The sequence below is a fragment of the Papio anubis genome, chromosome 6 (assembly GCF_008728515.1).
Source record: "Papio anubis isolate 15944 chromosome 6, Panubis1.0, whole genome shotgun sequence".
Classification (NCBI taxonomy): Eukaryota; Metazoa; Chordata; class Mammalia; order Primates; family Cercopithecidae; genus Papio; species Papio anubis.
This window is the reverse complement of record NC_044981.1, coordinates 109,696,478-109,721,711: the sequence shown is the minus strand read 5'-3', so window position 1 is coordinate 109,721,711 and position 25,234 is coordinate 109,696,478. Positions and strand designations below refer to the sequence as shown.

At 34.9% G+C, this 25,234-nt stretch overlaps 1 protein-coding gene across 1 annotated transcript; it reads left to right on the top strand.

The window, feature by feature from the left end:
• Window positions 1–21: 21 nt before the first annotated feature.
• MYCT1 (MYC target 1) lies at window positions 22–23,841 on the top strand. The gene is made up of 2 exons (XM_003898027.5): window positions 22–234; window positions 20,983–23,841. The coding sequence occupies exons 1-2, from the start codon at window positions 183–185 to the stop codon at window positions 21,492–21,494; spliced, it is 564 nt and encodes a 187-aa protein (XP_003898076.5). The 5' UTR covers window positions 22–182; the 3' UTR covers window positions 21,495–23,841.
• Window positions 23,842–25,234: the final 1,393 nt, after the last annotated feature.

Genomic DNA, 25,234 nt, shown 5'->3' with positions numbered 1-25,234 from the left:
TATAAAAGCAGGAAACATGATACACTTATTTCCTTTTATGCCAACACAAGTATATGAGAGGTTGTGTAAAAATTATTTTTCTCTTGCTGTACTACAAAGACATAGAATCGAACTGCTTTTTTTCGACATACTGATTTTTTCTTTCTCTTTTTCTTCTCTTTCTTCTATTTCTTGTGGATATTATGGCTAATAACACAACAAGTTTAGGGAGTCCATGGCCAGGAAACTTTTGGGGTAAGGTATTTCTTTTACTGTTTAAAATTTAAAATTAGGATGTGAGAAATGCACCGCGTGATTTATTAAAACGTTGAACATCTCTGAGACATTTTGTTTACTATAAAGTGATTATTTAAAGTTTTCATATGTTTATTAACAGAAATTTATTTCATACGTTTATTAGCAGAAATATATTTGTATATAGAAATATATAAAAATATATTTATATATAGAAATGTATTTCTCTATAGAAATATATAGAAATGTATTTCTCTATAGAAATATATAGAAATGTATGTCTCTATAGAAATATATAGAAATATATATATTTTCTATAGAGAAATATATAGAAATGTATTTATATGTCTTTATAGTGTTCTATGAAGATATTCAAGAAGAATCTGGGTGTTAAGTACAGATTTTGGCTGGTGTTACAAAATAAAATTAGGAAATAATGAGGATAAAAATAAAAAACATAAGGTGGAGGTAATTCCTGCTTAGAATATGGCATATAGATTGTGTGGGAAAAATTAACTTTCATTTGTTTGAAGGTTGTAGATTATATATTTTATTTTATGAAATCAAGATTTTCCGTAGAGACTATTTTCACCTATGTTGTGAATGTTATATGCTTTAATTTCCAAAGTGAATCCTAATTACATCTGTACTTAAATGGTGAATTTAAAGTGCGATAACACAGGTAAAATAAATGAATGACTTTAGAGTATAACAAATAAAATATGGAAAAATATGAAATTTGAGAAAACTTTAGTAGAAAAGATTAAGTGGAAATAACATCACGTGTAACATTCAATGGAAGCCTATTACGGGGGTGGGGGAAAAGAACAATACAGAAGTATTTTTTGGAGTATTTTTGTCTGAGTCCAGCCACAGCTAACAGTCCAGTGTTCCCTGATGTTGACAGTGGGACTGTACTGAGGTCAAAACTCAGTTGCTCCAGGCTTAGAGGTACAAAGAAGAAGGGCTCACATGGGAAGTTGACTGTACTCTTGGGTTCAGGGACATTTTTATATTAAAGGAGGCAATTTAAATTAAATTCAGAAAAACACCTTAATGAAGAAAATAGTATATATGAACAGATCTGTTTATATGCCCAGAACAAGTTTTTAATCCTCTCAGTGAACGATTCAGACTTTCTGCTGTGATTCAAGGCGGGGTTTTGGGAACTTTCACACAGACAGTGGGCAGTAGTGGCGACTTTTCCCAGCAATCTGTATGTCTACCATCACAGAAATCTGCATGAAAAGAATTCACTCCAGTCCTTTAACCTATGTACTTTCTTAGATGAAAAATGTGGGGACAAATATTTATTGGTTTTAAAAGATACTAAAAATTCAGCATAAGAAAAAAAAAGAACTAACTCATTCTTTTTTTCTCACCTACATTTATGTTTGCTGGAAGCCTGAAAACGAAGGATGTTGGTGAGCTCCTAATAAATTTATGTAACAAAATTAAGAAGAAAATAGATTATTCTAGTACGTTGTAAAGAAAGGCTTTGGTAATAGGTTATTTTAGGTAGCTAGCACTAGACAGAAGTCTTTGAATTGTGGATGTCTGATTATATGCTTGTTAAAATATTATTTGCTGTCCTCACTTCTAGAGAAGATAAGTGCTAAATACACACTGAAAAAGACCTATAGTCTGTCTAAATCAAATTCATCATTATAAAAATGTTATCTGTATAAATTATTCAAAAGTAAAGTAGCTTTTTTTTGGCAAAAATTAATATGTAGAAGTCAATCTATTTTTTTCAAGCCATTCAAAATTAAATTTCAGGTTTATTTAAAACAACAAATCATTATTCACTGACTAGAACATGGTTAATAATCTTTAAAATAAACTGGATATTAATAAGAGAATGTTTAGTTGGAGTCCACCTATTGATTCTAAAAATTTAGATATTTTTAATATAGAAATCTGTGTTTAAGAGGGAATTAAAACCTATTATTTCAAAGACAAATACTAGTTTTTCCTTTCTCTTGTTATGTGACTGTAATGAAAATAATGAAAACCAGAAAGGGGAGTGTTACATTGATAAACATTAGCAAAGCGAATGGAAATATGGAGAGCAGATATAATGTTTGATGATTTTAGGAAAATATATAAAAGATTGTACTATTGTTTCTGGGGTAAAAATATGAAGTATAAAATGTGAACAAAAGTATAAACACATAAAATATGTACATTTCCTGAAATAGAAATGTCAATCTTTTAAATTTCCATTGCTTTTTTGTATCCAAATTGATGTCTATTTTGACCACTGACTCCTCAAAAATATTATTTTGAGAATCTTGTACAATGCAGTGAAATGCATTGCTATTGCTTCCCAAATCAGTCATCTGCTTGGGACATTGAATTTGGAAAATAAAGAAAAATAGCTTAGAAAAGGAAAACTTGTACATTGAACCATATAAATCGCTCAGACGTAGCACTTTAAGCTACATAAAAAGTTGTTTTCTCGATATGACTTTTCTGGTTTACTTTAATGAGCGCTAAATGATGGGATAGTAATATCGGTTTATTACCAAAAACAATAGCTTGCATTGTCATAGCTATCACCCACTAAAACTTCCTAAAGGTGTGCAAACATTTAAGTGCAAGGGTTGGCAACAAAGTTGGCCTGAAAGTGACAACACAGATGCAGACTATCACCTTCCACTCTCTATTTTTGCTTTCTTTAATGCACTTCCTTTCTCTATAAACATTCCCATAAAAGCTGCAGGAAACATGGCCCGTTAAAATTTGCCGTGTCCTCCTCTAAGGCAATAGGAGACAAATACTGAACTCAGTTATTCTCTTAGTACTTGAGAGTCCTGTAGAAGATGTAGTTTTGGTTGTTTCACTGTCTTACTTTGCATTTTTTTCCTTATGGCTAGCATTATGAAACGTTGGGGGAAGATACGGTTGCAGGAGTTTGCATTTATTCACTTAATTCAGTTCTCACCAAAAGTACAACGTTTGCCTCAAAAGGATTACGCTGTTGGAGGTGATTATGCATCTATACATATGCACATACAAACCTATATAGTTGTGGAATAACACAAGATGACACATGATAAAATAGCAATGGTTGATAATATGAGTTAGCACAATATGTGGCAGAAATCAGCCCTAACTCTCTCTCAGAAAAAAAAAAAAAAATGAGGTGCTATCTGTTCCTAGAAAGATAAATTTCAGACAGGGAGATAATTCTAAGAAGGACATTCTAGTCATTCATTTCTTTCCCTCGTCATCTCATTCTCATTCAGTTCATTAGTTCACTCAGAAGCATTCGCTGACCGTATTAGGCAATGTGTTAGGAGTCAGTGACGTCAATAAGGCATTTCAAGAGGTTTGGGGAGCTCAGGAAAAATGTCATCAGCAAATATGGAGAAGTAAAACCACCCAGGCAAGTTTGTGGAGGAAAGAACAGCTTGACTAGAGAGTCTGTGTGTGGTTGTTTCAGGGACATAGTTGGTAAGGCAGGTTGGAGGCAGATTTCTGCAAGATTTTGAATGTCAGCGTAAAAGTTTGATTTAATTTAACCTGATCGCTTGCAATCCAGTGATTTATAATCTCTCCATATTCCTCCCTCTGGGAATTTTCTTTAAGGTTGGAGAGGGGGTGTGGATGGGTGGAGGGGTTATATTCTGTGTATTGGAGAGAGGGGACCTTTGCTGCTTGATCAAGTTCTGGCCTCTGCTGACATCTACTGACATGTATTTCTCATCAGCTTTTGAGACATTACCCTTTCTCTGATTTTCACTGCTGAAATCTCCTACTATAAAATCTGGCTCACATGATCTGTGTAATGTTAGCTAACAGCATGGCTTTTCCTTTCTGTATATCCCTCTGGTCTACGGGCCCTTATTCAGGTACTTCTCCATCTGTCTCAGTGGCACAGAACAATTTTCAATTTTGTCCCATAACTCTAGAACTGCAGGAGCCTTCCTTAGGAGGTTGGGCTACATCAGGTGCCCTTGGCCTGGATGCAGTAACACCATGTCCCCCACTCCCTACCTCACTTCCTTATCTGCCCTTTAGACACCCAGGGGTTCTCAGAGCGGCTTGCCGTCTTCCCCAGGAAGCTGAAAATGAGTACCAGTTTCTCTGGGATTCCCTAATCAATCTGTAGCTCATCACAGGGAGGGATGGAGAGTGATGCTTCACTTCTCCAAAACCCTTACAGGTCATATTCTATACAGCTCTTCTCTTTGCTTCTCCAAAGCTCCTCCTCTTTAGATGCATGGAAATGGACTCATAGGCCATGGTTTATTCTTTCCTATACTGTTTATGATCAAAAGTTATGTTCTTAAGTCCTTTAGGCTCTTAGCATTTAGAAACTGAACCAAACAAAACAACTCAAAGCGCTCTTTTCTATTTCAAAATATCCAACTATTGCAGTAAAAATGTTGACTTTCAAGCTATTATTTATTCTATATGTTTTAAAAATTATTTAGTAATTTAAATGTGAAGCATTGACTTTTCTTTCTTCTGTGCATCCTTGCTAACAGACTTAATACTCTCTAAAGTAATTGATGAGATGCAGGGTTGTGAACTGATTTGTTAGGGATCAAGAGCTGTCAAGAGCAGGGATCCCTGGCTACTAGTGGAAAATACTGTTCTTTGGCCTGTAGAAAAATACGGCTCTTAGGGGCACCCCAGCAGATGGGCATAGGATGTTCCCAAAGAAGTTGAGAGGGGAACAGGTTTATGGGCTGGGCATATGTCCCAAGAATTTCCACTATATCTCCCCCAAATTTGGAAACAAATACTATTTCACAAATTCATTTTTTCAATTTGTATTTTAAAAAGAAACGTCTATGTTGCATATTAATAGTCTATTCATTAGTTCCCTTATCTCAGTTACCTAGAAAGTTTGAAAAACATTTACAAATGCTTGTCTTTAAACTGTATCAGAATTACTTAGAATTATGAAAACTCATCTCTCACTGGACTCCATGCTCAGAGATTATGATTCAATAGATGTGAGATGGAGCCCATGAGACTGGACTTTTTAATACATCCCTGACCTCAAACTTCTGCATCTGAATTCATGAGAGAAAGTGGCCTGTAATTGTCCTTTCTCTGACAGCTTTGTCAGGTATCAGTGTTATGCAAGCCTTGTAAAACAGATTGGGACATGTTCCCTACTTTTCTATTACTTGGAAAAGTTTGTATAAGATGGCATTGTTTATTGTTTAAGTGCTTGGGAAAATTCACTATTGTAACTATATGTAGTATTTTCAGTTGGAGGGTTTCAAATGGCACATTCCATTTATTTAACAATGGTGAACTACTCAGATTTTCTTTTTTTTTAAATTTTAATTTTTATTTATTTATTTATTATACTTTAAGTTCTAGGGTACATGTGCACAAAGTGCAGGTTTGTTACATATGTATACATGAGCCATGTTGGTGTGCTGCACCCATTAACTCGTCATTTACATTAGGCATATCTCCTAATGCTGTCCCTCCCCCCTCCCCCCTCCCCCCAACAGGACCCAGTGTGTGATGTTCCCCTTCCTGTGTCTAAGTGATCTCATTGGGATTACTGGGATTACTTAGATTTTCTATCAATTCTGTTAGTTAAAGGAGTTTGTATTTTCCAGGAATTTGACCATTTGAATTAAATTTCAAAATATATTGCTTAAATGTTGTTTATGCCATTCTCATTAGTTTTTCAACCTTTTATTATGAAAATGTTCAAACATACATGAACATTAGAAGAATTCTACAGTGAACACCCATATACCTTACCATCTGAATTCTATCTGTAACATTTTTATAAAACTCATTTTCTCTTTCATTTTATTAGTCAATATATTTCAAAGTAAACTGAAGACATCAATACAGTTCCCCCAATTACTTTAGTATGCATATCATTAACAGGAATTCAATTATATTTTATAACTCTTTTCCTTTTAAAGTCAAATTTACATACAATGAAACATATAAGGTGAATAAAAATGAAGTGTACAAATCATAACAGAACATTTGTTGAATTTTGACACACACGCTTGAGTAACCCAAAGCCCAATCAAGATACGTAATCACTAGCCCAAAAAGTTTCCAAACGCCCCCTCCCAGTCTAAAGGCTTTAAGACTTTAAAATTTTAGCTTTCATATTTAGGATCCATAATTGTCCACTTCAAATTAAATATTTGCATATAGTGTAGAAATTGAGGGATTGTTTTCATATTGATATCCAGCTTTTTCTGCACAATTTCTTGAAAATATTTTTTCTGTATTTTATTTTATTTTATTATTTTATCTTATTTTATTTTTGAGACAGGGTCTCACTCTGTCTGCAGGTTCAACTTCCTGGGCTCAAGTGATCCTCCCATCTCAGCCTCCAACATAGCTGGGACTACAGGTGTATGCCACCTCAACAGGCTAATTTTTGTCTTTTTGTATTTGCAGAGACAAGGCTTTGCCATGTTGCCCAGACTGGTCTCAAACTCCTGGGCTCAAGTGATCTGCCCACCTTGGCCTCCCAAAGTGCTGGGGTTACAGGCCTGAGCCACTGTGTCCAGCCAAGACTTTCTCTATTCAAGTCCTTTGGCACCTTTGTTGAAAATCAAATGGTCATATAAGTGTAAGCCTATTGCTGAGATCTCCATTCTGTTTCATTTTCATTTGTTGACTTTTATAGTAAGTCTTGAAGTTACATAAATCTTCCAACTTTGTTCTCTTTTTATTTTTTTAAACAATTTTTATCACATAATAGTTGTACATACTTATGGGGTACAGAGTGAAACATCAAAACAAGTATAGGATAATCAGTTCTTCCTTCACTGCAAACATTTATTATTTCCTTGTGCTAGAACATTCAAAATATCTTCTAGCTATTTAAAACTATACAATACAAGGGCCGGGCGCGGTGGCTCAAGCCTGTAATCCCAGCACTTTGGGAGGCCGAGACGGGCGGATCACGAGGTCAGGAGATCCAGACCATCCTGGCTAACACGGTGAAACCCCGTCTCTACTAAAAATACAAAAAACTAGCCGGGCGAGGTGGCGGGCGCCTGTAGTCCCAGCTACTCGGGAGGCTGAGGCAGGAGAATGGCGTAAACCCGGGAGGCGGAGCTTGCAGTGAGCTGAGATCCGGCCACTGCACTCCAGCCTGGGCGACCGAGCGAGACTCCATCTCAAAAAATAAATAAATAAATAAATAAAACTATACAATACATTATTAACTGTTTTTCTCTTTCAAGATTACTTTGGCTTTTCTGGACCTTTTGTATTTTCTCACTCCCAGGCTTTATTGAGGTATAATTGGCAAATAAAAACAATATATTTAAGGTGTACAACATGATATTTTGATATACATATATATTGTAAAATGATTACCACAATCAAGCTAATTAATACAACCATCACCTCAGGTAGTTAGCTTTATTGTGGTGGTAAGAACATCTAAGATTTACTTTTTTGGCCAATTTCAAGTATAAGAAATAATTTCATAACTACAGACACTATGTTTTATGTTAGGGCTCCAAACTCCTGCACAACTGAAACTTTGCATTTTTTTGCTCAGCATCTCCCTTTTTTCCTCACCCCCAAATCACTGGCAATCATAGTTCTCTTCTCTGCTTTTATAACTTCATCTTTTCTGCATTCCACAAATAAGTGCAATCATGCAGTACAGATGCCCGTCCACTTATGATGGGGTTATATCCAGACAAACTCATTGTCAGTTGAGAATATCAGGTTAAAACTGTATTTACTAGAGTTAAACTACTGAACATCACAGCTTAGCATAGCCTAACTTAAATGTGCTCAAAATACTTACATTAGCCTACAGTTGAGCAAAATCATCTAACACCAAACCTATTTTATTAAAAAGTATTGAATAACTCATGTAGTTCGTTGAACACTACTGAAAATGAAAAACAAAATGGTCATATGGGTACTGGAAGTACAGTTTCTACTGAACGCATATGGCTTTTGCACCATCGTAGTCAAAAAATCCCAAATCCAACCATGGTAAGCTGGAGGCTGGCTGTATTTGTCCTTCTGTGCCTGGTTTATTTCACTTAGCATAATGTCCTCCAGGTTCATCTAGGTTGCTGAAAATGACAGGTTTTTTTAAATGCTGAATAATAACATTCCCTTATTATATACAGACGGTCCCTGACTTATGATAGTTCAACTTACAATTTTTTTTTTTTTTTGAGACGGAGTCTTGTACTGTCGCCCAGGCTGGAGTGCAGTGGCCGGATCTCAGCTCACTGCAAGCTCGGCCTCCCGGGTTTACGCCATTCTCCTGCCTCAGCCTCCCGAGTAGCTGGGACTACAGACGCCCACCACCTCGCCCGGCTAGTTTTTTGTATTTTTTTGTAGAGATGGGGTTTCACCGTGTTAGCCAGGATGGTCTGGATCTCCTGACCTCGTGATCCGCCCGTCTCGGCCTCCCAAAGTGCTGGGATTACAGGCTTGAGCCACCGCGCCTGACCCAACTTACAATTTTTTGACTTTATGATGATATGAAAGTGACACCCATTCAGTAGAAATTGTAATTTGAATTTTGAATTTTGATCTTTAATGTTTATTATTTTTATTTTTTATCATTATTATAAAAATTTCCCCTGCTTTGGGGCATTCCAGCCTTGGACTCATTGACTCCAGCTAATTAAGATAAAAAAATTGGTATACAAATTATTGAAAGAACACTCAAAATTCCAGCAATGACCATTGCTAAGAATGCAAGTGTTGAAAGATCTTTGATAGTTGCGAAAATTATGCAAAGTTCCTCAGAAGTTAGTTACGATGCTATAGTCAGAGATTTTGTGAATATGGTGGAAAAAGCAAGTATTGACCCAACAAAGGTTGTGAGAGCTGCTTTATCGGATGCTGCTGGTGTGCTCTCTCTGTTAACTACAGTAGAAGTTGTAGTCACAGAAATTCCTAAAGAAGAGAAGGACCCTGGAATGGGTGCAATGGATGCAGTGGGAGGTGGTATGAGAGGTAGCATGTTCTAACTCCTAGGATAGTGCTTTACCTTTATTAATGAACTATGACAGGAAGCCCAAGGCAGTGTTCCTCACCAGTAACTTCAGAGAAGTCAGTTGGAGAAAATGAAGGAACGGCTGACTGATGTTTAAGAAATCACTCTAGCCATCAGTTACTGGTTTAGTTGACAAAATATATAATGGTTTACTGCCGTCATTGTTCATGATTACAGATAATTTATTTTGTATTTTTGAATAAAAAGACATTTGTATATTCCTGATGCTGGGTATAAGACCCATGTACCAATGTACTGCTTTCAACTTAAATCACTGAGGTATTTTTACTACTATTCTGTTAAAATAAGAATTTTGGTGCTTGCCACCACCAGATGAGAAGTTAAGCAGCCTTTCTGTGGAGAGTGAGAACAATCGTGTACAAAGTAGAGAAATATCCAATTACGTGACAACTTTTATGTAATAAAAATTTGTTTAAAGTTAAAAATTTTACCTTTTATTATTATAAAGCTGGATTTTGTTTGATGATTTTGCCTAATTTTAGGCTATTTCAAGTATTCTGTGCATATTTAAGGTAGGTTAAGCCAAGCTATGAAATTTGGTAAGTTAGGGGTATTAAACGCATTTTCAACTTACGGTATTTTCAATGTATGATGGATTTATCTAAATACAACCTCATCCTAAGTCTAAGAGCATCTGAAATATAACATTCCATTATAGAAACCATATATGTGTGTGTGTGTGTGCGCGCGCATATGCATATCTATGTCACTATATTTTCTTTATCCATTCATCTGATCATGGACACTTAGATCGATTATGTATTTTGGTTATTGTGACAATGCTGCAATGAACATGGAAGTGTAGATATCTCTTAGAGATTCTGATCTCATTTCCTTTTAATGTACACCTGGAGGGATTACTGAATTCTATGGTAGTTCTATTTTTAATTTTTGAGGAACCTTCATACTATTTTCCACAATGACTGCATCAATTTACATTTTCATCAACAGTGTACAGTTTGCTTTTCTCCATATCCTCACCAACACTCATTATTTTTTGTCTTTTTGATAATAGGCATTTTGGCACATGTGAGGTGATATTCCATTGTGGCTTTGATTTGCATTTCCCTGATGAGTAGTTATGTTGAGCATTTTTTCATCTAACTGTTGGTCATTTGTGGGGCTTCTTTTGAGAGATGTCTATTCAGGTCCTTTGCTCATTTTTTAAACAGATTATTTGTTTTCTTGCTTTTGTGTTGTGTGAGCTTCTTATATACTTTAGATATTAGCTTCTTATCAGATATATGGTTTGCAAATATTTTCTCTCATTCTGTAGGCGTCTCTTCTCTCTGTTGTTTCCTTTACTGTGCAGAATCTTTGTAGTTTGACACAATTCTACTTGTCTGTTTTTGCTTTTTTCCTGTGCTGTCATATGCAAAAATATAATTGCCCAGATCCATATAAAGCTTTTTCCCTATGTTGTCCTCTAGTAGTTTTTTGGGTTTCTGGTCTTAGGTTTGTATCTTTAACCCATTTTGAGTTGATTTTTCTATATGTATGAGATAAGGGTTCAATTTTATTCTTCTGCATGTGGATATACAGTTTTCCCATTACCTTTTATTGAAGAGGCAATAATTTCCCTTTTGAGCATTTTTGGTATTGTTGTCAAATATCAATTGTCACAAATGCATGGATTTACTACTGGGCTTCCTCCCTATTATGTTTCATTAATCTAAATGTCTATGTAAATGCCAGTACCATGCTGTTTTGACTATTATAGCTTTGTAGTATATTTTAAAATCAAGTGGTGTGATGCTTCCAGCTTTGTTTTTATTGTTCCTTTGTATTGTCATCATATATAACTTAGTGTCATTTGTAAAATAATACAAAAAGCCTGTTTATCAGAATTTTAGTTGATTTATTTATATAAATTTATTTATATATAAGGGCAGTTGGCATCTTAATAATATTGAGGCTTGTAATTCACAAATATAGTATATCTCTCCAATTTTTAGACCTTTAATTTCTTTCAGTAGTATTTCAATATTTGTGGTGCAGATATATTACATACATTTTGTGAAAAAAGATTCCTAGGTATGTTATGCTAATGATGCTATTGTAATGGTGTAATTACACTTTCCAGTAGTTTGCTGCTAGTATATAAACATATTTTTATATATAAATCTTAAATTCTGCAATCTTGCTTAATATAATTTGTAGTTGTATTTTAGAATACATAAGATTTTCAATATAAAAAACAATCTAATAGCTGGGTGCATTGGTGTGTGCCTGTAGTCTCAGTTACTTGGAGACTAAGTTGGGAGGGTCATTTGAGCAAAAAACTTTGATACCAGCCTGGGTGACATAGTAAGTCCCTGCCTCAAAAATCTCTTAAAAACTAAATCAATCAATCAAGCTAATAGATTTATTTATATCCTGTCCCAATTCTTTATAATTATTACATATTAAATCTATATAAACTATATATTTCATATGAAAATATTTTAATTTTTGCTCTAACTAGAAAAATGAATTTTAAAGAAATTGAGGGAAAGAATCTTCTATATTTACTCTGATACTATTTCTGATGGTCTCAATTTCTTCTTAAAGATCCCAGTTTTCAGTTTCCCCAGACTAAGGATTTTCTTCAGCACATGTTTTAGTGTAGGTGTGCTGGTGATTAGTTTGAATTCTGTTTCACCTGAAAGAGTATTTATTTCACTATTATACTTAAGGGATACTTTTGCTGGATATAAAGTTCTGAGTTGACAGCTTTTTATTAAAATCACTTTAAAATATCATTGTGTTTTATTAAAAGCAAGTAGTTATTCAAATAATTGTCTTTTATGAATGTAGTGTTATTATTATTATTTGTAATTTGGCTGTGTTCAAGTTTGTTTTGTTAACCTTTGATCTTCAGCTGTTTGACTATGATGTGCATAGTTCTTTATATATATTCTGCTTGATGTTACTGAGACTCTTGATTTGTAGATTAATTTGTTTCACTAATTTTGAAAAATTTCAGCCTCATTTATTCAAAATTTTTTTAGCTCCACTCACCCTTTCCTCTATTTTGGGGATTATAACTGCACATCTGTTAAATATTTTTATATGGTTCTACAAGTCCTAGAGGCTTGCTTTTTCCCCCCAGTATTTTTCTCCATTTTTCAAATTGGATAAGTTCTATTAATACACCTTTAAGTTGGCTGATTCTTTTCTCTCTCACTTTAATTTCACTGTTAAGCTCATCATATAAATTTTTTTCAGTTCTCAATTTTTTTTAGTTTTAGAATATCCATTTTGTTATTTCTTATAGTTTCCATCTCTTTGCTGAAATTTCCTATCATTTTATTCATTGTGAGTGTTTTACTTGAAATCATTGAACATGGACATATGAGTTGCTTAAAAATTTTTGTCTGCTAATTATATCTGGGTCATCTTAAAGTTCGTTTTTGTTGACTTTTTTTTCTCTTAAGAATGGGTCACATTTTCCTGTTTCTTCATGTGCCAAGTAATTTCATATTGTATCTTGAACATTTTGAATGGATTCTGCTGTATTACTCTGAAGAGTGTTGTGATGTATGCTTTTCCCCCTAGTTTATTTTCACAGGCAAATAACTCTGTGGAACTACAACTACAGAAACCTGTAAAGCCTGTCCCTTGGGCAGCAGCTTAAATATTACTTTATTTTATTTTATTTTTCTCTAGTGCTGTTTGGAATATGTCCCGTATATGTGTGATTCAGGAGTCAACCAAAGATATGTGAAATGTTTATAAGTAAAATTTGGGGATTCTCCTCTCTGGCTTTCTCTTCTCCAGGATTTCCTTCTCACATTCTTAGCAGCTCTTATTTCCATAATCTCTGTCCTTTGTTTCTTAAGATCAGAAACAGTGCAGGTTTTCAATGATCACTACCTGTCCCAGATTGGAAGTTGCCCTCAGGTTAAAAGGTTTGAAAACTGGAGCTTGACTAATACTTGGTGTTCTTTTCTTCCAGGTGTCAATTCCTCTCTAGTAGCTGCAAGCATTTGGTCATTCTTAAGGCCCTTAGGTAGAATTTTTTTTTTTTGTATTGTTTTCAATGTTTATAGTCATTATTACTTGGAAGGGTCAGTTCATAAAAGCTGATTTGGAATCCTAGCTTGATGTTTTTATTGCCTGTATAATCTGTCCTAATGTTTCTTACTCTTGATATTGGTGATTTTCTCTTCTTCTCTCGGTCTCTTTCTCTTGCTCCTGCCTGCTCTTTTCCCCTGTTTCTCTTTCTCTCCTCTTTCCATCCTTGTCATTCCAATTAGTATTTTATTAATTTTCGTTAGATTTTTTCATATCTGTCTTTGATAATCTCCTCTATTTTTTCTTTTCTTTTTTTTTTTTTTTTGCCTGTTTCATTAAGTTCTGCTTTCTCTTATTTACTGTATGCTACTTTACTTATGTGTCAGCTAGTGATCCTTTGTTAGCTTCTTAATGTGGAAACCAAAATAACTGATTTTTTTAGGCTTTCTTATTTTAAAATATATACCTATAAAGCTATAAATTTTTTTATGAATGTGGCTTTAGGCACATCTCACATGTTTTGATATTTCACAATTTTATCAGAATTCAGTTAAAATATTTTATAATTTTCATTAGATATTTTATTATCTATAAGATCCTCAATCTCTGCTGAAAATTTTTAACTTGTTAATTTTTTAAACACATTAATCAACAGTTATTTTAATATTTTGTCTGATAATTCAAATATCTTCATAACTTACAGATATTTTTCAATTTTGTATTTGTTCTCTTAGTTTTTGTTTACTTTGTCTTGCCTCTTAGGATGACTTGTAATTTATTACTAGGTATATATAAATTTATTTAAATATATAACTTTCTATTTTATTTATATGTAAAACTTGCCTTCTGACAGTTAGTTAGGGAAAGATCACCTCAGTCCAACTTGGGATTGATCTATATTTTTATCTTTGTGAGGTCTGGTCTTTTACCTGTTTACCATTAATCTTAGGGAGTAGATCCTAGGGCACCTGATTCCAGAGTCTGGGATGTTTCCTAGGGTCCAATTTCCTTGGCAGCCCCTGAACACCAACTTATGTTTTCTAAGCTTACTGATAGTGCACAGCATTCTACTCAGATATTTTTGTTTCTCTTTACAGATTATTGTGGAGAGAGATTTACTTTTCTCCTGGAATTTGCTCCTTCGATTTAATGGTTTGGATAAGTCTCCGATGGCTTCAAACAAATTTAAGAAAATATTTTATTCTCCATTGTATGCTTGCTCTCAGTGGCTTGATACATGTTAATCTATCATATACAGAAAGTGGTGTGCCACCTTGATCCTTTTGAATTTGCCCTCTCCTCTAGCAATACTGTTAACTAATTATATTCAGAATATGGCTTGTGCTTTATGCTTTTGATCAAAACTACTTTCAAGTCTCCAAGGCTTTTGTTTATTTGACCACTACCATTCACAAAAAGGCATCTACAATTTATTTTTTCCATGAAGCTTTTTAAGGCATTCCAGATATATGTTATCCTCCTATCTTTCAAATATAACGACATTTCCAGCTCATAATGCTTATGCATCTCATTCACATTTTCTTGAAGAGTATAAATTAATGAATTTAGTTTCCATTAACCAGAAAGGAAAAAAGAAAAACAAGAGTTCCATTTAGGCTTCAGAGGTGGGACAGGGTGTCATTTTAGGTAGAGCAGCCAGGGTAGGCCTCAATGAGAAAGTTACATACGAGCAACAGACCTGAAATTAACCATACAGATAGATGAGGAAATAATTTTAGGAGTAGATTACAACCAGTGATGGGCCCTAAGTCAGGAGCCAGCCCATCTGATTTACTTAGGGAATAGTGAGGAGGGAAGTGCAGACAGAGCGAGTGACCCAGAGGAAAAGTAGAGGAGATGGGCTCAGATAATTGGGAGCCTGTCAAGTAGGGACTTTTAGGACATTCTTAGGCATTTGTTTTTCCTCTGGGAAAAGTGGAGGATTTAGAACAGAAGAGTGATATGATTTGACTTACATTTTAAAATGTTCTCTGACTACTGTATTGAGCATATTTTTGGGGTGTGAGGATATGGCAAGGACAGAAGCAGGAAGACTATAGTCCATGTCACAGATGTGGGAATGTGGCCACTTGGATCAGTGAAGTCACAGACTGGGTAGTGAGAAGTTGAATTCTGGATTTTTTGTTTGTTTGTTTGTGAAAACAGACCCAATAAGATGTTCTGGCAGATGAGATACAATGGAAAATACTCCTTGGCTGTTTACATTATTATAATCAATCAAATTTCTAGGCTCTAAATATTACTGTCTCTAAAAATCCTTTTTGTCAAAAGTCATTCTATTTCCTGAACCATTCTCCTGTACACTCTACAATAAGAAGGACTTCATGGCCTGCTTTGGTGAACGTTGAACTTACCATTCTTACAACTGCAAAGGGTTTCTGAATGTTTTAAACAATGTTTCATTCTGCTGTCACTGATCAAATCACTTTCAGAATTGGAATGATTCAACTCAAGCCACTAGATGGTGACCTCTACTAAATTTTAATACCAGTGGAAGGCATTTGAAGTATTGATTATATTTACTAAAAATCATACTCAATATTACAATATTAAAACTGAAAGACACGAACGTGGCTGTTATTATTAGGCCAAGAAGGGTCAAATGACTTGAGTAAATTACACAACTATTAGCAGTAAGAGCTGGTGTTCATTGAGGGCTTATTATGTGCCATCTACTTGCTAGTTTTGTAGGTACATATTACAAATTAGGATGACATATATTTAATTTATATGGCATACCTTACCAATGTTAGAGTTTTTTCCTTCTGCTTTCAAAAGGAAAGTTACATTTTTAAAAGTAACCATTTGGTCTTATAAGTTGCATTATATTGCAATTATAAGAAGAAAGATTATGGCTCATTTTTCTTCTCCTAAGATTGTTGAGAAGTAAGAAGGCAAATCATTTTTTAAAAAGCAATATCTGTGCCAATGTCTTTTTTTTTTCAGTTATATTTTCTTCTACACCAGGTTTTAAAAAAGGCTCCCAAAATACATTGTTAAAAGTCTGCCAGAATGGAATTACATATATGAAAATTTAAAGCTGTATCACCAGTAGATGCTGCTTTCATCACACAGTTTCTAAATTCTAGTGTGGACAGGTCAGAAAAATCATTAACTATAATTAAATGAAAAAAAAAGTGTATGAAAGACCACTGCTGTTGTTTGACTCAGCATCTCTTTCTCATTGCCTTTCTTCATTTCTACATTTGCCTTTGCTGTTTGGACTTAAGGGAGCTTAAGAAGTTAGATAAGCATTTTACCACATATCTCAGGAAGTCTTAGAAATTCTTCTGTCAGCAGTATTATTTGTATGTGTTTTAATATTCTGCAAGGTGTAAGAATTAATGCAATGATTTCTGATACGGTTTGGCTCTGTCCCCACCCAAATCTCATTTTGAATTCCCACATGTTGTGGGAGGGACCCGGTGGGAGGTAATTGAATCATTGGGGCAGGAATTTCTTGTGCTGTTCTCGTGATAGTAAGTCAGTCTCACAAGATCTGATGGTTATTATAAGGGGGAGTTTTCTTGCACAAGCTCTCTCTGTCTGCTGCCATCCCCGCAAGGTGTGGCTTGCTCCTGCTTGCCTTCCACCGTGATTGTGAGGCCTCCCCAGCCATGTGGAAATGTAAGTCCAATTGAACCACTTTCTTTTGTAAATTGCCCAGTCTCAGGTATGTCTTTATCAGCAGCATGAAAACAGACTAATACAATTTCTAATGTGTGTATTTTACTGACTTTGTGGATTAAAAAGTTATTTTCATGATACGTGAACTCTACTGAGCAAAAATTAAACAAATCCATATCAAAAGAAATTTTTTTGTAATTTTTATGATTTCTGTTGCACCTCCATCTTATCCTACTTTATATTCATTCAAAATTTAAATAGCCTATTATTGTGTGTATATGTTATTCTTATGATTCTCATGTACATTTTAAATTCATTTTTTAATCCTTTTTGGATATCTATATAACCCAGTATTTGATGATATTTTAAGTCATTTCCCCAAATTTTGGGCATAGACAATAGGTTTACAGTATCAAATCAAAGTATTACCAAGCCACAGAGAATGATCATTTTAAATAGGTTTGTTGTCAAATTCCTTTTATGGAAATATTGTTACAGTTTTAGTGCCACAAAAATAATCTTTTTACTCTCCAAACTGAAACTTGTCATTTAAGAATATTGTGATGGTTCAATATATTCTATAATAACTTGTCCATTAGAGTTTGGATATTATCTTAGTTTTCTTACATCAGAACAATAATATATTTTGGTAATAAAACAGTCATCTGAAATTTAAATGTATTTCTTACTCCATCTATTTTTGTTGTTTTTGCTAATCGCTGTATTTTTGCTAATTGCTGTTTTGCTCAATCGCTGTATTTTATTTAATTAATTTATTTTTACTTCTTGTAGAGACAGATCCCATTATGTCGCCCAGGCTGGTCTGGGCTCAAGCGATCCTCTCACCTCAGCCTCCCAAAGTGCTGGGATTACAGGCATAAGCCACTGCGCCTGGCCTCAATCACAATAATAGACAAGAAATTATTTTTCATTGATTTCATTGATTTAAATAGTTTCTATTTTTTTCTTGAATCTAAAGTTTGCTATTATTCCACTATAAATAACATTTATATTTGGAATATCTGATTTGTTAGAAGATGAGAATCTCAAAGGGCATACACAGAGACCATGTATAAGGACTCTTGTAAACTTTAAATGCTTTTGTTGACTAACTGAATATATTTTCTCCTTTCAGATTCTGGTTTTAACTTCATTTTGCTGAAATCAAGGAAATATCTCTTTCTAAATTTTATCTATTATGCCTGCTTATATACTGAGATAGTCAGACTCTAGTAGTGGTTACGTACATTTACACACAATAGCAAGGACATATACTTTGTACATTTGAGTATTTGTCTTCTCATTTATATCACACATGAGTGTAACTAATAGTTCCCTAACCAGTGATACTTGTCAATCAGTTATTACAGTAAATCAAGTGTTAGTTCTACCACATAAACCTTAGCTTCCGTTTCAATATCTATAAAATGAGGAATTTATGTCCAACACATTTTTGATTTTGTTTTAGCTGAAACTCCATTTTTGTGCGTCCACAGCTAAACTTGTTGATATTTAAAAGTCTCCACTAAAGGCTATTGATTCATGGAAATATATCTGTAGAACACACAATATTATTTAACCACCATTCTCTCAAGTATTTCTGTTCATAACAGGTTACAAGATACTCTGGTATTGAATCGACAAATTTTTATGAACTTTGTATTGCTTATTTTCATTTTAGATTAATATTTTCTTACCTTACACTTAGAAAATAAATAAACAATTTAGCTATTAATTAAGACGCTTTGGTCTCACATCCTCACTTGACCTTCACCAGATGTGGGACTATGGGCTTGCTACTTACCTCTCAGTAGCCACAACTATTAAATGGGAATAACACTAGCATTTCCTTTATTGGGATGTTTGAGGATTAAGTGATATAACACACTAAAAAATGTGCCTGGGCCCTTTGCCTAAAGCCGTTGTTTTAGAGAATGTCGATATAACTATTTGTACAGATAACTGTGAAAGTAGGACACAATAAATATAGCTTTTCCACAGGAGATAAATGTGACAATATACATTGTAAGGACACTGAACTATATCCTAAAATTAGACAGCAGTGATTATTCCTTTGTAGTTATTAACGTTAGTTTGTTTTGTTATTTCTGCATTCTAGGTAGTCTATATATTATCACAGATTACAACAATATGCTAAAAAGAACCTTGGCAATCATAAAATCTAACTCCTTCATATATATGTGTATATGTATATATGTGAGTATATATATATACACACACACACATATATAATGAAATCAGTGGGTCTAAACAAATTCCCTAAAAATCACAAAACATATTACGAACAGAGCTGAGTTTGGAACCCTGTATCAGAGAACTTTTGCCATGTAACTATCCACCCCCAAACATAGTAGCTTAAAATAATAATAATTTGCTTAGCTCACAATCCTGTGGATTGGTAATTTGAGATGAAGTCAGCTTGGTGGATTTTCTGCTGGTCTTTGTCACAATCATTTGGTGATTTGACTAGCATTTGAATTATATAGGATGATGCCATTCATATGTCCAGGTTAGCAGGCTCTTGGCTAGGGCTGTAGGGGTTTCTGGGCCATGTGTCTCTCATCATCTGGCAGGCTAGTCTGGCCTTATTTATATGCTGACAATGGCAGGGGTCCCAAGAGCAGGAAGGGTGGAAGCTGAGCTTCTTGTAGCTTAGGCTTGAACTTGTATAGCTTCAATTCCATTGCATCCTACTCATCAAAGCCAGTCATGAAGCCCGCCAGATTCAAGGGGTAGAGAAATAGACTATCTCTTGATGGAAAGAACAGCAAAACTTCTGTGGCTATTTTCTCCCCCTCTTCCCCAGTCTCACAACACCCATCAGCTAATTTTCAGGTCAGGCTATGGCTCTCTCAATACAGAATACCTAGATAAGCAATTAGATATGATAGCTTACCTTTCCACTTAGCAGCAATTCATTTTTGTCTAGGAAATGTCAGAGTCTTTATTGAAGATGTGATACTTGAAGTAGAGCTTGAAGAATGGGTTTTCCAGACAGAAGATTAAAAAATTGAATTCAGGTATAAGGAAAAATATGTGGAAAATCACAGAGTTTTAGAGAGAATGACAGGCTTTGGTACAGTGAGAAACCAACATGACTTGTGGATTACATCATGGTGGGGAAATGTGGGGGACCAGGCTGGAGGAGTCTTCTAATATCCAGAGTTTTTCTATACAAAGTGGTGTGGCAAGAGGAGACTCAGTTACCCATTTTCATTTGAGAATGTGTATTTAGTTTACAAGAGACAATAAGGTAGCATTTCCATTAGGAAAAGGCATTTTTCTCCCTAGAAAGGGAAATCTGAACAAATTACAAGTTCTACGAATTAGAGAATACTGGTGTGTAGCAGAGACTCTATGGAGGTTCGGGCTACAGGAATTTCATCATCCCAAGGGCATAATAGAAGCATGAGCTGGAACCTGGGAAACAAGAAAGAGCCCAGTAGTCTGCACAGGTCAAGTCATCAAAGAGTCAGAGATATAGGTGACTGTCTGGGAGTTCAGGAAATATGACATAAATCAGTCAGCTGGCCAGATGGTTCTATTCCAGCACTTCCTATCTCAGACAGAGCAAAGGAAGTGAGGCATCATGAAGACTGCAGGTGGCAGAAATCAATGTGATTGATGAAAGCAGACAGAGGAAAAGGCAACGTTAAAGTGTTGACAAAATTCTTTATCAATCCAGCACATTAGTTACTACCATAACTCAAAAGGAAATCAACTTTGGGCTACATTTGCAACTCTATAAAAAATGTATGAGCTAAATGCCATAAATTAATGACATCAAGTAAGACTACTTGTATCTTTTATTTCTTAAAGATGATAAAACAGCTTAAGTGACCTGGAATGCCACAGCTGAAAGTGTTATTTTGTATCTTTCTGCTTGAATAAATGGAAGCATTATCAGCTTTCATTTGTTCATATCCACCTAACACCGTCTTCTATTTTCCTGATTCAAAGTATGTTTAAATTAATCAGTATTCTATGAATTACAGCATATATGCTGACCCTTGTTTTTGGTTGAAAACCTATTTAAAAATGGGTTTAGTAATTTACTTTCTTTGTTTCAGAGGACCTTATCATGTCCTTCACCGTATCCATGGCAATCGGGCTGGTACTTGGAGGATTTATTTGGGCTGTGTTCATTTGTCTGTCTCGAAGAAGAAGAGCCAGTGCTCCCATCTCACAGTGGAGTTCAAGCAGGAGATCTAGGTCTTCTTACTCCCATGGCCTCAACAGAACTGGATTTTACCGCCACAGTGGTTGTGAACGTCGCAGCAACCTCAGCCTGGCCAGTCTCACTTTCCAGCGACAAGCTTCCCTGGAACAAGCAAATTCCTTTCCAAGAAAATCAAGTTTCAGAGCTTCTACTTTCCATCCCTTTCTGCAATGTCCACCACTTCCTGTGGAAACTGAGAGTCAGCTGGTGACTCTCCCTTCTTCCAGTATCTCTCCCACCATCAGCACTTCCCACAGTCTGAGCCGTCCTGATTACTGGTCCAGTAACAGTCTTCGAGTGGGCCTTTCAACACCGCCCCCACCTGCCTATGAGTCCATCATCAAGGCGTTCCCAGATTCCTGAGTAGGGTGCTTTTGGTTTTTGTTTCTTTCTTGTCTTGTCTTTTATTGAAAGGAAATCGTAAATAGGCTAAACAGAATTTTGAGGGCATGGCCCAAATAACTAACGAGTTCCAAGTTGAAGCATGGTTATGCAAGTTGGACATTACAATGTAAAACGTATTTTCTTGGAGCACATGTTTTCCCTTTTGTTTCAAAAAATGTAATATTTTCTCCCAAGGGTTTTATATTTATGTATTTTGTATTCAATGTGAGGCTTATTAAAAATAGTGATTCTAATGTAAGAATCCACTGAGATGCATTATATATATTTTAATTAAAATTAAAACTTTAGATATTTGTGGATTACAATCCTCATTTACTTCCAATGTGACTAGAAAGAGAAAAAAAAATCAGTGTCACTTTAAAGAGAAATCTTCTAAGGAATTCGGATATTACTTTCTTTAGAATGAGAAGTGAATTATATTGACATTTTACAATCTTGGATTTCTTTTTTTTTTTTTTCTTTTGAGACGGGGTCTTGGTCTGTCGCTCAGGCTGGATTTGCTGTGGCATGATCAGGACTCACTGCAGCCTCTATCTCCCCGGCTCAAGTAATCCTCCCATCTTAGTGCCCAAGTAGCTGGGACTACAGGGGTGCACTACCATGCCCAGCTAAATTTGCTTGAATTTTAGTAAAGATGAAGTCTCACTATGTTGCCCAGGCTGGTCTCAAACTCCTAAACTCAAATGATCCTCCTGCCTCGGCCTCCCACATTGCTGGAATTATAGGCATGAGCCACCATGTCTGGCCAATCTTGGATTTTTAATGGAATATGTGGGCATGAAATGACAGAACATAGGACATTCTAAAGTTCCTTGATTTTACTCATTATGAAAAGTGTGGGACTCAAGCACAGGAAACTGAACTTTTTTGGTGTCATTGGATGTTTCATTTTTGACACTAATTTTTTCTGGACAAACTCTTTCTGTGTTTTTCCCAAGAATAGTTATCTAATTTCTTGAGGCAAAATCCTTGGATTTACTAACATGATGATTTACCTTTTCTTCACCGTTGTCATTACCTTGTTAGAAAAGCAACAGGAAAAAACCCAATTCATTTGGCCTAAAAACAAGCCTCAAGTTTAAAACCAAGCTCACATTTTTCTTAAGGGAAAAATTTTATTTCTTAAACTTACATCTAGCAACTTGGAAAGCACTTTCTCTGGGGATCTTCTTTTGTAACTTCACAGACAAATAAGTATGAGTCACTGCGGAGAGAGTTTGTTATTGAAATAGATGTTACCCATGAAGAATTCTCCTTCCTGGATTGACTCTTAATCATCAGGCATCATCCCTTGTTTGCTTCTCTACGAATCTCAATTCCAACTTCTCTGCAGAGTCTTTGTACAGTGATTAAGCCATGCCAGATGGTCTTTGGTGCACACAGTTATTTAAGAACCCACTTCCACAGGTGGCTGCCCTTGTAAGGAAGGATGCATCCCTAAATGTGGGCACCAGAGAGCTCCAGTGGGCAGATGTCTGTGGCTGCCCTTCTCATTTAAGGACATGAGTTAACTGGAGTATTACTCAAAAAGCCTGTGGTTCATTTCCAGTATTGTGAATATTTAGTTTATGTGGCCGTTTCTTTGTTTCTTTGAACACTGGGATTTTCAGTGAAAAAGTGCTCTCTTTTTCATTTCCTATTGCAGTGGTCACAGCTAATAGTGTCTGAACATGGTTCAAGAATAAGAGATTCCATGTAGCATTTTCTTTATTATTTTCATTTCGCTTATATTACCCATCATTCCTCAAGGACAATTATTCTCAATAATGCTTATAGAAAATGTTCTCTAATTAAACATGCCAGAAAGAAAGTGAGGGAAAGAGGGAACAGGAAGAAAACGGAAGAAAGAAAAGAAAAAGGGAAAAAGACTAACAGGATAACCAATTTGTTATAAGTTGGTTTTCAACAAAGAAATTTAGCAGCCGAGTAAGATTTCAAGAGAATATTAACTTGGTATCAAGGCTACTTTTTTTTTTTTTTTTTTTTACTTACATGTCACCCTTAATGTCTAACATGAAAAGTCAACAGAATATGATTTTTATCAAGAATTTATGTCGGGAGTAAAAACTGCTTTATATCTTCCAAATTAGGAAGAGAAGACCAGAAATCCTCTGGGGCATTTAACCATCTGGCAGAATTGTTGCTGCACCCTTATCCCAGTTATAAGACAGTCAAAATGACTATTTCCTAAATATTGTGAGTGTATGAAATGTGAAATTAAAGCAAAAACTGGAGACTTTTAATGTTGTATTTCTTTAATTTGAAATGTTTTGTGGATTATGAAATAAAAATAAATTGATGTCAAGTTTTATTCAAAATTCATTTATGAAATAAAGCCAACACTGTTCTAAAAAGCAAGGAGTCAAGAAATTATAAAATTCAGATTAAATCAGGAAAACACATTAGATGAAAAATTATACTGCAGAATTTGAGCTTATTAAAAGTTATTGAATAAGAAAAGTCTCCTTTTTACTTTAGTATTTAAACCTCATCTAGACTATTTGTAAATGAATGGACTGAGACACAAATCCTTTTTCATACACAAATGTATAATGGAGAAAGGTTAATGTCACAAATAAATTTTACAAGATTTTTAAAATTAATGCAGATGGAAGAATTAGTAAATTATTTATTTAAAACATGAACTTAGATTCTTATCTCATTAGCTAAATATATAATTACAGAATTATTAATGTTTTTAGAGAATAAGCATTTTAAATAATAGCTATCTTAAAAATAGAGGAAATTTGAAATAAATATTTAGCAAATCTATGAAATAGAAAAGGGGCACTTTTTAAGAGCCAAAGGGATGAAATAAATTACAAAGAAAAATATTAGCAGTTTTGATTATTTAAAAAAATTTAAAATTCTGTTCATTAAAAGATAAATGTATCCAAGTCTAAAAACAAGCAAGAACAGAAAAAAGAAGAAAGAAGTTAAGTTCATATAAATATGGCAAAAATGGCCAATAGCTTGAAGTTATGATTAGCACACATAAATAGATGTGGAAAATACTCAGCTGTAAATAGATAAATTAGTAATGAACCAAAATAAGCAATTCACCAAAGAGAAAAATTAATTGATTAACAAGTTTATACTGCATGTTACTACTAAGAAAGTGCCCATGTACATTTAAACAACACTCTAGTAGTTTCGTCTATCACATTAGCTTATTATTATTATTATTATTATTATTATTATTATTTGAATAGAGACGGTGTTTTGCCAAGTTGGCCAGGCTGGACTTAAACTCCTGGCTTCAAGAGAGCCGCCCACCTCAGCTTCCCAAAGTGCTGAGATTACAGGTGTGAGCCACCGAGCCCGGCCCATATTAACTAATTATTTATGAAATAATGAATCTCCTCACTGCTGGCAAATGTACTAAGAAGGGCATGCTCCCACATATTTCTGGTGGCAAGGTAAACTGGCATTGCCCTTTTGGAAGACAGTTGGATGAAATGTATCAGGAGTCTTGCACTGGACAGACCATGAAGTTTCCTGGCACGTGCCAGGTACAGGGTTTTCTCTGAGAAAAGTGGCGATGAACTTGTATGGAGACCAAGCCTGCTATGCTGGCCCTGTGGGACTGGATCAGAGCATTCCGTATCAGATGTGAGTAACCGACCGAACTAGATCTGCCCTGCTTTGCGTGAGAGGGTGGGGATGAAGGGAGAGAATGGGAGAACTGCCACTGAGAG

Bases quoted from the DNA above. Each gene is read 5' to 3' on its own strand.
- MYCT1 (XM_003898027.5), top strand. From the start codon at position 183: ATGGCTAATAACACAACAAGTTTAGGGAGTCCATGGCCAGGAAACTTT. The intron at 235-20,982 runs GTAAGGTATTTC...TCTTTGTTTCAG, and splicing joins ATGGCCAGGAAACTTTTGGG to AGGACCTTATCATGTCCTTC.